Genomic DNA, 15588 nt, shown 5'->3' on the forward strand with positions numbered 1-15588 from the left:
TAAACAAGAATATGACTGTAACGTATAAAACTATATTCAACAAATATACTAAAGTGAACTTATTTGAAGTAAGATAAAATGCATCATTAATAAGACAGTATAATCTAAATTAACAGTGATGTAGTTGTCTGCAATGCTTTCGTTTTTTAATTCTTTTTAAAACTTTAGGTAATAACAAAGTGACAAGCATTAGGAAAATAGATGAGATGGTTAAACATAAGACCTAACAGCTAATACTTGCTCAGGAGCCATTCACCTACACTCTGTAATTCAGCTTTTTCTTTTACTTTTCTTTCTTTCCTTTTTTTTCACAATTTATTTAGAATATTTTCTTATATGTATGTGTGTCTGTGTGTGTCTGTGTGGGTGCATGCCATGTGTATGCATATACCCTCAGAGGCCAGAAGAGTGTGCTAGCTAGGTCCCTCAGAGCTCAAGCTACAGGTAGCTGTGAGCCACTTAACATGAATGATAGGAACTGAACTTGGGTCCTCTAAAAGAGCAGGGATTTAAGCATCCCTCCAGCCTTTTCTACTTTCTCTTTTATAAGGTGTGTTTTATAAATAGGTGAGAGGTGTACTGAAGGAGATGATACTGGTGGTAACTCTGAGCTCTTAAACAGAGTGTATCTTTAAAAAAACAAAACAAAACAAACAAAACAAAAAAACAACCAGGCGGCAGTGGCTCACTCCTTTAATCCCTGCACTCGGGAGGCAGAACCAGGAGGATCTCTGTGAGTTTGAGGCCAGCCTGGTCTACAGGGCAAGATCCAGAACAGGCACCAAAACTACACAGAGAAACCCTGTCTTGAAAAAACAAAAACAACAACAACAACAACAAAAAAAAAAAAAACCCAAAAAGCAAAGTCTCAAAGGATAGAGCAAGCTAGCCTTAAACTCAGAGATCTGCCTGCCCCAACACTGGGATTAAAGAAATGCACCACCACACCCAACTAAACATATTATATCTTAGTGGAGCATATTGCTTCCCTTAATATCCCTAAGTACCAAACGTACAAAATTTAAAACTCCTGAAATCATAAATAAACACACAGTCCCCTGTGACACAGATTGACAAATGCTTTTCAAATTGTAACATACAACATGGTAAAATTAGGATAACAATTATGGCAGCAATGTACTGAAGAATACAATCTTTTCCAATGCATTTTCCACTAAGGATCTCTGTATTCATAACTAATTTTTATTAATTATGTAAACAAATGAATAGACATTTCTGTTTCTTAAAAATTATATATAGGGGTTAGAGAGATGGCTCAGCAGTTAAAAGCACTAGTTTCTCTTCCAGAGAGCCAGGGTTTGATTCCTAGTACCCACAGAACAACTCACAACTGTTTGTAGCTCCAATTCCAATGGATCTGATGCCCTCTTTTGACCTCTATAGGCACCAAGCTCACACATGGTGCATATACATATAAGCAGGTAAACACACACATAAAATAAAAATATTAAAAAATCACCTCAATGTTTTAAAATTTTATGTATGAAATAAATATATAAAACCTTAAAATTAAAGTAATCTACATCAATACAAGTTGGAACTCATTTGCTATAAAATTACTGAAATTATACTACTTCCTACAGTTGTATATGAACCACAAAAGCTATTAGAAATCTTAATTAAGAATGCACTCATTTAGAAACACAGTTATCACACTTATTGGCTAGCTACTACAAGCCAGGTATTGTTCTAGGCCCTTAAGAATAGGGGTGGCAAATAAAACAAAGACCCCCCCCACACACACATTCATAGAGCTTAATAAAATGGAGTAGGAAAATTAAGCATGATGGCCCAAGCCTATAAACACAGTATTTGGGAAGCTGAGTCAGGAGGATCATCAGTTTAAGCCTAGCCTAATCTATACAGCAAGACCCTGTTTCAAAAAAAAAAAAAAAAGTGTTATCAGATTTGGTCCTGATTACTTTTGTGTAATTCTGTGTCCCACAGTTCAGGAGCATTATCTCACAGTCTCAACAAACAAAAATATCATCTATAAAAAATCTAACAGACAAAGCAAAGGCATCATCAGAACAGCCCTGTCAAATGAAATTACATGTCTAGTCTGCCAGTGCATATGTGCACACACATACACGCACAAGAGCTCGAATGCATACACAGTAAGTCACATCGACAAACAGAACAAAGACCCTTTGTTCCACCTTCTATTTTTCCAAATGCTCCCATAGAAACAATGGAGATGGCTTCTACACACAATACCTCCTCTAGAAAAGAGTCTGTAGCTTCATTGATTCAAATACTAAGTTATTTTTCTCAGGATTTTTCAAAGCCAAACTCCACAATTCAAAATTAGATGATCAACATTAATTAATAAAAAGATATTTTTACAACAAAGGATGGCATTAAAAAAATTGAGACAGGACATTTAAATGTTTATTGTCTTAAGAATATGTTCAACAAATGGAAGGCATATATTCTATTAGAGCAAATTCCATTAGAAAAAATGTACATCCCTGGCAATAAGAACTGCAAGATGAATACTTGGTGCTTCCAGGGAAGGACCCTTGAGCGAGCCTGAGGTTCCGGAGCTTGTTAAGGCGTGCATCCCTAAGTCAGTGAGAAACCTGGGCGGTGCTGACAGGACGCTTGTCCTACCTGAAGCATCATCTTCCAACAGGAATGCATGGCATGTCCTCAGTGCAGCTCTCTCAGGCAGCATGGTGCCCTGTGCAGGGGACAGGCTGTGCCTGAACTGCAGCTGCCTTACAGCCCTACAGCAGCCAGCAGAACCACACTGATCTGCTGCTGGACTTCAGGGCTACACTCCTGTGATCAAACCAGACTAACTACTTCCTCCAGCTGATTTCCAAGGAAGGAGGTAGTTAATGAATAATTCATGACAAGTCCATTCCCGAAACCGATTTCACTTCTGCTCTATGGTCCTACAGCAATATATGAGGTACAGATTCTAAGCTAGACTTGCTGGCTTGCAAATGATAGAAGTTCAATTTCCAGTTCTGTTTATTCTTGTATGTTAACCTATCACCCAGACTTACTTGAGAGACTTCAAAAAAAGGGTAGAAAGAGTAAATAATTAACCACAGATATCTGAAAGAACAACATTTTCCCCCTCTATCAACTAGTCCTAGCGGGGCTGAGCTGTACAAGCAGCAGCAGAGTACTTGTAAGACATGCCAGCTTGGGGAGGGGAGTTCTGAACAGCAATGCTAGGAAACAAAACTGCTTGGAGCGGTATTTTCCTGCTCTCTGGCTATAAATAAACCTTTTATCTCACCAGTATTCTTCAAGGAAGCGGATGAACATTCATTCCCCCAACTGTTAATGCTTGCATGTTTCTAAGTGAGTGATGTCTGAAGCAGCCATTTCTTTGCTACTGGAAACACAATTGCAAGACAAACTTGACCCAAAAGGCTGGTGACCCCTCCCTCCCCCTGGCCACTACATGTCAACTGTCTTGTTTCCTACACCCTGCCCTGGTCTTGACTGCACTCACTGCAACATGTCACGTCTGAGCTCTGTTAGTTAGTGGGGGAGGGCTGAGCGTTTAGTTCTAGACGCTTCCTTCCCAGTTACTTGCTGGCCCTGCAATGTTACTTTATTATATCACTTGTGAGTTTGTGCTTTCTAAAATGTAAGTGCTTTTATTGTTGTTGTTTTTAAGATTTTATTTTTAGGGTCCAGACAACCAGGTGCACGCCTTTAATCCCAGCACTTGGAAGACAGAAAGTAGGCAGATCTCTGTGCGTTAGAGGGCAACTTGGTCTACATAGCAAATTCCAGGGCAGTCAGGACTATATAGACCCTGTCTCAAAAACACATTTTTTTTTTTTTAAATTTTTAGAGGCTGGAGAGAAAGCTCAGTGGTTAGGAGCACTGGCTGCTCTTTCAGAGGACCCAAATTCAATTCCCAGTACCCATATGACAGCTCACAACCGTCTATAACTCTAATTCTATACCATCTTCTGGCCTCTGAGGGCACCTGGCATAGAGGTAGGTTGTGCACAGACATTTGGCAAAATAGCCACATACACAAAATAAAATGATAACAATACTAAAAAAAAATTAGAAACCTTTTTTTTTTTGGTTTTTCAAGACAGGGTTTCTCTGTGTAGCTTTGCGTCTTTCCTGGAACTCACTCTGTAGTCCAGGCTGGCCTTGAACTCACAGAGATCCGCTTGCCTCTCCCTCCAGAGTGCTGGGATTAAAGGCGTGTCCCACCACCGCCCAGCTAGAGACCTTATTTTTAATTATGTGTATATATCTGTTGGGGGAAGCTAGAGTTACACAGCAGTGGTAAGCAGTCAGATGTGGTGCTGGGAACTAAATCTGGGTCCTCTGGAAGAGCAGGAAGTGCTCTTAACCACTGAGCCAAGCCATCTCTCCAGCCCCATAGAACATACTTTTTTTTTTTTTTTTTTTTTTTTTTGGTTTTTCGAGACAGGGTTTCTCTGTGTAGCTTACAACTAGAGGAGAAGTTGCTGAAGAAGCCAGTGTAGACCAGCAACAGAGGCCAACTGGGCCGGTGAAACAGCCTGGCCAGTGCCTGGCCAACTGACAAAACATCACAAGCTCGTGTGTTGACTGTCATCTTCTGTAATGCTGCATAGTGACAATGAACCACTTCCTCATCAGATGGCGACACAAGGTGGTTATCTGGTACCTGGTGACAATCATTCAACTCAGTGACTGGACCAAGAAGAAGCTGCAAAGCCTTTCTCAGCAGAACTGCAGCAAACACTGGTTATGGTCACTGGTGTTCTACTGGAGACCCCACCGTGACTTTCTGAATCTGGCAACAGGACACACACACACACACACACACACACACACACACACAGCAACTTTAGGCAGGACTAGTCATGAGAAAGGCCTGATTCTTTCACACTGTAACACCTGACCACACACTGTAAATCAACACTTCAGAACTTAAACAAACTGGGCTGCAGAGTTTGGTGTCATCCACCATGTTCACCTCTCCTCTGCCAACCAACTGCTTCTTCATCTTGACAGCTGTCTCCGGGGAAAACACTTCTACAAACATTAGGAAGCAGAAAATGCTTTCCAAAAATATCAAATCCCCAAGTATGGATTTTTATGCTATAGGAATAGTCAAACTTATTTCCCATTGGCAGAAATATGTTGGCTGGCTGGGCTCCTATTTTGAATAATAAACGTGTATATAGGCCTAATTCTACTAATTTAAAATTCAGGGTCTGAAACTAAAATTCCTTTTGCAAGAACCTAACAAAAGAAATGCTTATAACTATTAGAAGAAAGAAAATTTTGATACAGTGAAATTCAGGGTGGTGCCTTTCGAATTCCTCTCTGCTTTCATGGAATTTTCCTCCATATTTTCCATGTCCTTCTTAGCAGAGTGACCTTGGGATAAACGAATCTTAAATGTAAGGGATTGCTGGGTAATAGTAACTGTAAGTGATAAACTAGTCTTCCAACGTAAGATGATAATGACAGCCAATATTCCTTGCATGTTCTGAATTATTCGACTGTATTACTTTCTTTTCTCTGTTGCCTCTCAGCTATTATCTTCTGCTCTTCTTAAGTGTCTCCACACACTGAGTATAAAATTCCCACTGACAGGATCATTCTAGGAAGATTCTAAATCCTACACAAGTACAGATCAAGGAGTTCTCCAGCAGCCTTCCTGGGGACCGATACAACAGGTGATGGACTCACACTGTGTCCCAGGAGTCTCACACAGAACTCTGACTCGTGAGGTGAGGGACTTCCTTATACCCACACCACTACTAGCTCTTAAACCAACACCTGATAAGGTGACTCCAATTGTAGTCACCTGCTCTGCTTTCAGAAAGGCTTATGAAATGTGACAAACTGAATTCCTCTGACTAAAAATGAGGAATGCCCAAATTCAGCAACAGGAAGATGAATTAAAAGGGGTGATATTTTATCCCCTACTGAAAAGTGGGATAGCACAACAGTAGAAAATGATCCAAAATGTAGCAAGCTTCAAAAAGACAAGGATCCTCACTCTAGGATAAGAAGTGTTCTCAATGACTCACAGGAGCCACTGTCCTTTGGAGTCCTGTCACACACCATTATTTTCCCCTCAGATTACTTAGCTTCATGGATAATTACACCTACTCCTAGGGCTTTTTGTATTCCAAAACATCTATCAGTTGAGACAGAGTTACACTATATGGCCCATCTGGCCTGGAATGTAAACTTTTCCTGCCTCAGTCTCCTGAGTGCTGAGAGTACAGCCAAACTTCCTTAACTTGTACTTCTCTAGAGATTCAAACACAACTGAATTCTAGGTGTCCATAGCTGACCAGCCACCAGAAGCCACCTTAGACTTTTCATGTCTACACTTGTACTTGCCATCTTTCCTGCCTCTGTGGTAGTGACTGTGAGCCTGCTATCTAGGCTGGAGGTCATCTACTCCTGACCACCACAGCACCACAGTATGTGGGACCCCAGCACTGCCCAGCCCACCTCTCATCCATCTCCATGAAATCAACTAGCTTTTCTTGACACCAGCAACACTTCCTCATCGTCCAGACTGGTACATCTATGGCTCAAGTGGCCTTGGAGTCAGGGAACTCATCCGCCTCACTGATCTCAGTATTGTCTTCTCAGTGCTCATAGCTTCCATGTGGCTACTCCAGCCTTGTCCATTTCCCACATGAATTCTAGTGAAAATAAGTTGTATTCACTATGGCAAATTGTTCTATATAATCTGGAAAATGATCTCTGACAGCAGTACTTTGGGTTTTGAATTTATTAAGTTCCAGTAACCCAAAATAGAAAAAATAGCAAACAGAAGACAGAGCAGCAGAGCAAAACATCAAGTCAGGAGTTGGAAGCACCCAGCAGAGGTAACAGGAGTAGCCAGACTGAGAGAGCAAACAAAAGTAACATTTTCAAGCTGGGGCTTACAAGAATCCAGAAATCACCGGGGAAGTCAGGGCCGGGGGCAGGGGTTCCTGACCCGGCTTTCTCTCTGGCTGAATTTCCCATGGCTGAGCTCTGGGCTTCCCCACTGCAGACATTTTTCTATCATGGGATAAGCAGCAGCAGCACCTCGGTCAGCAGTAGTTTCTGTCCTAGATGTTAACATCCCTTTCTCCCTGCCATAGGGCTGGGGGAGGGGAGCAGCCCCTCTCAACAAGGAATCTTGTCACTTGTGAGACAAACACACTTCATTTTGAAGTAATGGGGTATGGGACTTCATTTCCAAAGCCAACTTCTCAGTGAGCCTAAACAGCAAGTGACAATTGAGCAACACAGTGTATATCACTCAACACACCATGTGTTCTCTTCCCTTGAAATTTCTGCAATGCGCCATTTTCTCTGACATTTTTCTCCACCTTCATTTAACTCTTACTTCTTTTCTTGTAAAACAGGGTCTCATGTAGCCCAAACTTGCTGGAACTCACTCTGTGGCCAAGGATGACTCTGAACTTCAGATCCTCTTACTGCCACCTCTCTCCTGAGTGCTGGGGTGCAGGTGTGTGCCACCATGACCAGGTTTGGCAGTGCTGGGGACCAAACCCAGGGCTTTGGAAATGATAGGCAAGCATTTTAACTGAGCATGCTGTCTCCCCAGCCCAATTCTTAGAACTCTGAGAAGCTCAACTTTGGTTTATCTTATTCCAGGAAATCTCTTTGGGTCACAGGCTCTTACTGTAACACCAATGACACAGACTGTTTGTCTGCTTTTGCTTCCAGCTACAGAACAAGGCAGGAAGAGAACCAACTGGAAAGCTTTGGTATAGGAGAGAGGGTCTGTGCTGAGCACAGGGACGAACAGAACACATGAACTGGGAAAAGAGACGCAAGCCCAATCAGGTGACAGCAATCCTCTTGGGATCTGTTCATTAGGACAACACAGAGAGCGTCTCTTTAGCATGCCACGTGTGTTTGCTCAACATCTGACTCAGCACCTACTGTGTAAAAACTGCTTACCAAAGATTTGTGCAAAGAATTAATAAATTAATGAGGAATTAAGTTAAAGATGTCCAAAACCAGAGAGAATGGAGGTGGGCAAGGTCCTCACAGATGGACAGAGGCTGCTCGAAGTAGCCAGCCAAGATAATACTACTGACACCACCCATCACAGAGAACACTGTGCAGCCTGCTTTCTGGGGCTCCTCTAGAAAAGGAGACAACAAGACTCTGTTGTTCTCAGAGTTCACATGAAGATTACGTTGTTTAGATGGCCCAATATTAAGGCCTCACAAGAACAAGGCACGCAGAGTGAGCGTGAAACAAGTGTCCGCCACAGTAGTTTAAACCCTTAGCAGTAGCATTCCCAAAGCTCAAAACAAGCAAGGCAATTCTCAGAGGCAAGAAAAAAAATGGGGAAAAAGTTAGTAGTAAAACAAGAAGCTAGAGCTAATTAGGTTATAATTATATATTCACAAAGATGAAGAAGAAAATGGATTGTAAGGACATAAAATGATTTAAAAAATTGAAACACTAAAAATGTCAAAAGCAGAATTGAGCCCAGAAGGAAAGCATGTCGACAGCCAGAGCACAGTGCACAGGGTGAGGGTAGAGGGCTGCCTGAGAGGCAGGGCCTAGGAAACAACAGCTGAGACACCTGGAACCCGGGAAAGACCCATCACAGATAATAAACGGCTTGGGTTGGGATGCACTTTGAGACAGCTATCACAATGTGCCCTGCACTGTCACAGGTCCTCTGAGGGAAGACATAATCCACCGTTGCTCTAGATAGCTATGTTGATAGTTATACAAATGAGCAAATGGATTTTATGAATACTTAACTGCAAGAAATTACTTTTAGAAGAAACATGGGAAAACATTCAAACTCAGGTAACTACAATTTTCTTTGGGTCTGTTCATTCTTGTATGAGATAAAGGAGCCATCTCGCTAAAGTCAGGCATTCAAAGGCACTGATAACCATTTAGAATACTGTAAGAGTATCCTACGGTGTTATTTAGTGAAATCTTCATTAAAAACCAAGTTTGGATGTTTTCAATTTTCAACAGTTACTAAAAGGACATCTGGAAAGCTATGACATCTACTACATTAACAGCTACAAATGAGTAGCAACATCCACAAATCATATTCATCAGTGACAGGCGACTAATGGATTCTATCAACTTCGCTCAACCAACACAGGAAATCCATCATACCACATATTCTGTTTTATCTAGATAATGTGAACTCTAGCATAATCTCCTCCTAGACCAACGCCCAGAGTTCAGCTACATACTCTAAACAGTGAAAAAGACAAAACAGCTCAAACTTAGCAAAATGAATTTAATGTTTGATTAACAGCACCCTCCCTCCCTTTCTTAGTCTCCAGAAAAACCATCAGAACTTGTCTCCACACTCTCAACAATAAGGCAAAAAAAGATATTTAGTAACAGAGGCATCATCTTTGGTTCTTGAACAGCAAGTGTGCTACAATTTCCTGCATATGCCTGAGTAAGTAGGAGGGGCCCCCACCGCATCACTGTAACAGTTGGGATTACCAAACAGGAGAAGCACTCTTGGAGGCAGATTTATAAAGAAACCTACACAGATGCCCCCCCATACATACCCCAAGAAGATAAATTCCTAGTTCCAGGTTTGAGAAATGCTACTATGGTGTGAACAGGATTGGCTCCACTAAAACTTGTATTAAGGTATGGTCCCCTGTAAAAGTACAGAAAGGGGGTGGGCCTTTAAGAAGTATAGTTATGAAGGATCCGTCATCACAAAAGGATGAACGTGGTTTCTAGGAAAGTGCTTTGGTTATTTATTATGGGAAGTGGCTGTTACAGAATCCCACCTCCTCTGTACTCTCCTCTCTTGGTTCACACCCTCCTGTCCTCTGCTATGCATGGGACATGAAGAGGTCCTTACCAGAAGCTGTGCAGCCTCCAGAACTGTAAACCTCTTTATAACTTACCTAGCCTCAGGTATTCTGTTACAGCAGCAGAAACTGTCCTGAGGCAAACATTAATGCTCTGATATTCTCACAGGAAAGATAAATACTGACTCAAGGAGCCACATGAATGATACCAGAGGTATTGACACATTAACTGACAGTGAGTTAATCAAGTATTTAAGATGTATATTCATCTCTTCATTTAATTATGCCTCTATAGAGAAGCTAAGAATAAGAGAGTAGGCTAAACACTGACACACAAAGTTGTAATATGCAAAAGAAGCATTTTTAGGGATGTATGTTTATTGTTATTATTATTATTATCTTATATATTACACCCCGACAGCAATTCCCCCCCTCCTCTCCTCACATCCTCTCCCCACACACACCTCCATTCTCCCCCAGAACCTCTCCTCCTGTTTCCCCCCAGAAAAGGGCAGGCTTCCCAGGGGTACCAACCAAACACAACATATCAAGTTACAACAAGACGAGGTACCTCCCCTCCCATTAAGGCTGGAAGAGGCAGTGCAGTAGGAGGAAAAGGGTCCCCAAAGCAGACAAATGGCCAGAGACCCCTGTTCCCACTGCTAGGAGTCCCACAAGAACATCAAGTCTCATAAACACAACATATATGCAGAGTGCCTAAGTCAGACCCATACAGGCTCCCTGATTGTTGGTTCTGTCTCTGTGAGCCCCTATGAGCCCTGGTTAGTTGATTCTGTGGGCCATTCAGAAGAAGGAATTTTTATCCTGCAAAATAAAACTACAGTTCCTTTGAGTAAACAGTGGGGCTGCAAATAAGAGAAAGCTAGAGACTGCTTTGATGAGAGACTTGGATCCTGAATAGTTAAGGAAACACACACACACACAATGTCTGAAAATAGTAGGCTGGCCAGGTGTGGTAGCTAGTGCATGTTCGATATCCTCAACTTTGGAGACTGAAATGGAAGGAATGTGAGGAGAGGGGAAAAAACCAGAAGGGGTAAAAGGAAGGAAGAAATGGAAACAGGAAAGGACAGGAAGGAGGGTGAGAGGGAGGGAAAGGAAGCTGAGAGAAGGAGTGGACCAGCACCCGGGCACACCCTGAGGAGGCCCTGAAAACAGGCTGCTCTGAAGACACAAAGCAGGTCCCAGGCACTGAACTGGAAACGAGAGTCTGCAATATTAAAGCTCGGATTTTCTACCAGTTCTTTCGTTAGGTTTTCATGATTTATTCAGTACATGAAGGTAACAATAATTAAGAGGTAAAGTACAATGGATTTGCTTCAGAATACTGCTATGACCTGTTCAACTGTGAGGCTCTTGTTCCAGATGCCAGGTACAGATGAACACAGCATTACATATTTATAAACTTTATGTATATAAGTATATATAAAGCATCTACATCCTTGTATTAAATTTTTTCCATTTACATACCTTCAGAGCAAACTGAAATTTGTTTAGATAACTATCACTTGGATATTTCATGATAAAATCCCTCTGTTGACCTCAAAAGGAAGATGAAGATATCAATGGTGACTGAAATAGAATTCTTTAGAAATATGAAAAGTTCCTTTTGCTTTCTACATAGCTGTCTAAATACAAGCTGACCACAGATAATCTTTCTGATACTTTCAGGAATACAATGATGCGGACTAGTTCCTTCAGGGTAGAAAGTGAAAGTGTATTTTCTGGATAATCTTACAAATTGGGTTCCAGGTGATTCAGTCCTCTACTGTAATGCATCCATTCCTACAGCTTTGATAACACACGAAGCATGGGGACAGAGAGGCAGAACATGCAGTGTCCAACCTTGACAAAAATGAAGCATAAGACAGGAGCAGTGGCACACACCTGGGATCCTAACACTCAGGTGGCCAAGAGAAGAGTACTGAGTTTGGGGCTAGCCTAGGCTACAGAGAGAGTGCATATTAAAACCTGTCGCAATAAAATAAAGTGGGTGGTATTTTTTCCAGAGCCAACAGGTTTTTTTTTTTTTTTAATTCATTTCACATACCAACCACAGATCCCTCTCTCATTCCTCCTCCTGCTCCCCCACCCCTGCCTAACCTCCCCTCCAACTCACCCCTCATCCCTCCCTCCAAAAGGGTAAGTTCTCCCAAGGGGGGACAGCAAAGCCTGGCATTCAGTTGAGGCAAGACCCAGCCCCTCCCCGCTTCTCAAGGGTGAGCAAGGTGTCCGACCACAGGTAATGGGCTCCAGAAAGCCAGAGCCGACAGTTTTTAAGTGGCAGTGTTAATGACATTAGAGGTGTTTGCTTGTTTAGACATAACAAAGACAGTGGCAATGTTTACTGCTAGACGCAGCAATTGAACCTTCATGATTCATTGCCTCCTGGTCGCTCCTGATCAGGGTAGACTCAGCCTACAATGCTGGGAATTAGCTCTTCCTGGGAATCCAGGGAAGCATCTCTTTCCCTGGACTAACATTTTCTCCCTCATTTGGAAAAGATACTTATTGTGGGCCCTAGAACCCTAACTCATTATGACAGGAAAACGGATACTGTCCTAAAGTGGAAAGTAACTTACAACAACCGAAAAACAATGTGTATTTTCAAACACTGACTTGGAGACCAATTATAAAATTGTCTATTAGACTTTTAAACGACATATGCATTAATAACCACACGCTTCAGTGTACACAAGGTTCACAAGGTTGCTTCAAGATAGGCCTAAAAGTAAGATATTATTAATGTTAAGATGAAAAGAAATGCCGGGCGGTGGTGGCGCACGCCTTTAATCCCAGCACTTGGGAGGCAGAGCCATGCAGATCTCTGTGAGTCCGAGGCCAGCCTGCTCTGCAGAGCGAGTTCCAGGAAAGGCACAAAGCTACACAGAGAAACCCTGTCTCGAAAAACCAAAAAAAAAACAAAAACAAAAAACAAAACACCATTCTCTAAAACAGTTAAGATTAAAATAATTTCTTTGGAAATGAAGCAACTAGGTTTCCAAAAAGAGACTGAAAGCTGAGAAGTCATGGATTAGTGTCTACAAAAACCTACAAAGCACCATGGTGCCTCATGTCCTTAAACTCTGCTCTCAAGAGGCAGATGAATCTCTGTGAGTTCAAGGCCAGTTCGGGTTACACAATGAGTCCCAGGACAGGCAGAGCTACATAGTGAGATCCTGTCTCAAAAACCAAAACAAACCTAAAAAGCAGCAGTTCTCTTAAAAGATTGTTTACTCACTAGTAAGTGATAGCAAGAAAACCCTTTACGATTACAAAATATTCCCAGCAGTCCGCATACACTCAAAGTGAGGCGGGTCTTCATCCACAGATAGTGTAACTGGGTACAAGTCATTAGCCCTCCACACAGTAGCAGATACAGGCCCATGCAGTGCATGCTATAGAGAGACTGTACAAAGTCACCTTGGGTTATTACCTGAGATAAAGACCTTATCATTGTAGCTCCCAGAACCTCTGCCAGGCTTCTCTTTCTTGATCACAAACTGCATCAGATTTGGGGTTCACTTTGTGCATTTCCTCAACCTGAGTCCCTCGGCTTCTCCTTTTTCTTTAACTACAGATCTCCACACAATCCCAGTTTTCTACAGAAAGCTCTTCCTGACCCTTTGGGTTTAGATTAGTCCTGAAATTCCTCCATCGCTCACCTTATCCAACTGATGTTTGTTTAAGTGTTCAGCCAGATCAGCAGCAGCATGAAAAAGAGACAGGCTGATTAAAATGACCTCTTTTAATGCAGTCAATGCTCCTAAAGTTTTGTTCAAATACATTTATACACCGCACCTTGTTTTATGAATCTAAAGAACTTCATCTTAAGAATGTAAAAGACAGAACCACTAAGAAGCTGATAAGCCCATGCCAAAGCCTCAGAAGCCAGAACCCAGCAGAAGACAGTCTCCTCTGAGCCCAGCCAGATGTGCTCATCTGCAGAGAAACCAGCCCTTCAGAGCTCAGGTATCATTCTAGATCATAGTTAGTGGAATTTTAGTAAAAAGAATTATAATGGTTGAGGCTGCTGAGTTGACTCAGGGGATAAAGGTAACTGTCACCAAGCTTGACAGCCTGAGATAATTTTCCAGGATCCACAGGGGAAGATCATCAACTCTCCAAAGTTGTACTCTGGCTGGCCTCCACTTGTGGGTCACAATATGCTCACACCCCCATACAAATTCTACACATGTAAAATAATAAATTAAATATGAAAACTACTCAAACAATATATTTGTGATGGCAGTTAGTACTGATTGTAAACTTAATTGGATCTAGAATAATCTAGAATATGCTATCGTGTGTAGGTGAAGTTTACAGATAGAGTTAACCCAGGTGGGACACCCAACCTAAGAATAAGGAGGAGGAAGTGAGCCAAGTACCGTATTCTCTCTGCTTCCTGACTGGATCCAATGTGACCAGCCACCTCCTGCTCCTGCCACCTCCTGCTCCCACCACCCCTGCTCCTGCCACCTCCTGCTCCCGCCACCATGCCTTCCTCACTGCCAAACATCTGCCCTCAAATGGAAACAGAACAGCTCTCTTCCTTCCTTCCTCAGGAGGCTGCTCAGCCAGTATCTGCCACAGCTACCAGGAGAGAACACCCCCAGGAAGGCACTTGAAGGAGTTCTCCAGTTACCTGCTCCCGCTCCTTATCTTTGGTCTTGCTTCTGTAGACTCTAGCGGCAGTGGCGTCCTGAGAAGGGATGGCAGAGATCTGGTGCAGTGGCATGCTCATCCCAGCCTCTGACCTGGTCTTCCTCCTTACGGAAGTGAGTCTCCACTAGCAGAGTCATTTTGGGCCATTGACTTCAAGCTGAGAGAAATGAAAAGAAATACAACTGAGCTAAGTTACCTGATTTCCAACAGTAAGACTAGTCCTGCGTTATATTTGAGTAAGTTATGCTGGCAAATACTCGGTCTGCAAAACAAATAGAAAATGAATGGAGAAAAATCGTAACATTTGTTTCTTATAATAAAATGATAGTACCTGAAGGAAGCTAGGGAATCAGGTCTGTGAATAGCCACAGATTAGTCTTCAGCAATGTCTCATTATATTATTTTCAAAGTTAAACTTTTGCTCATGAGCAAGTATTCCTGTGTATGTATGTTTCCTTGAGGATCAAACCTAAGTCTCATGCATCCTGATATAGTAATTTTTCCTTAAAACTAATGCCCTTGGCAGGAGGACTGCAAGTTTGAAACTAGCCTGAGCTACATAATAAGATCCTTTATAAACAAAGCAAAATTTAAAGCAAACATTAGATACACACACAAAGCAAATTCACCAATGCTGTCCTTGAGTCGGATTATAATTCTGTGGTAAAGTTTGCCTCAAATTCATATAATGGCAAGACTGCTGAAATTCAAAGTATCTCTGGTTTATGCATAACCTTCCACAAGTCTAGACTCTCCAAACCAGCTGTTGGCCAACTTTTCCTATAAAGAGCAAGATAAATATTTCAGGCATGGTAGGCCAAATCTGTTCTAGTTACTTAACTCCACTGTGTAGTGTGAAAGCAACCATTGACAATGGGTAAATAAATAAGAATGGTTACATGTTATCATTTAGATATGTTCTGTCCACTAAAGGATCACCTGCTGCAGTTTGGTACTCCGTGTAACAGGAGTTAGTTCCTAACACTGTGAAGAGCTATGGCGTAAGTAGGACGGAGAAGTGTTTTGCAGAAGGAGCCCCAGGAACAGTTGTTACAAAGCTTCCAGCTCTCCTGCTTCCTCTCCCCACCATTTTTTCTTT

At 42.0% G+C, this 15588-nt stretch overlaps 1 protein-coding gene across 4 annotated transcripts in view; it reads right to left on the reverse strand.

The window, feature by feature from the left end:
* Marchf8 (membrane associated ring-CH-type finger 8) overlaps window positions 1-15588 on the reverse strand; it is a 76354-nt gene that overhangs the window by 24900 nt on the left and 35866 nt on the right. For 3 of the 4 annotated variants that reach the window (XM_028864041.2, XM_037204244.1, XM_037204243.1), the window contains exon 2: window positions 14470-14646. In XM_028864041.2, the coding sequence (XP_028719874.1) occupies window positions 14470-14568 (99 nt within the window). In that variant the 5' untranslated portion in view covers window positions 14569-14646. Of the gene's footprint in view, window positions 1-13489; window positions 13499-14469; window positions 14647-15588 lie in introns of all 4 variants that reach the window. The other variant, XM_037204242.1, reaches the window with a different exon arrangement.

Source organism: Peromyscus leucopus, chromosome 3, assembly GCF_004664715.2.
Source record: "Peromyscus leucopus breed LL Stock chromosome 3, UCI_PerLeu_2.1, whole genome shotgun sequence".
NCBI lineage: Eukaryota > Metazoa > Chordata > Mammalia > Rodentia > Cricetidae > Peromyscus > Peromyscus leucopus.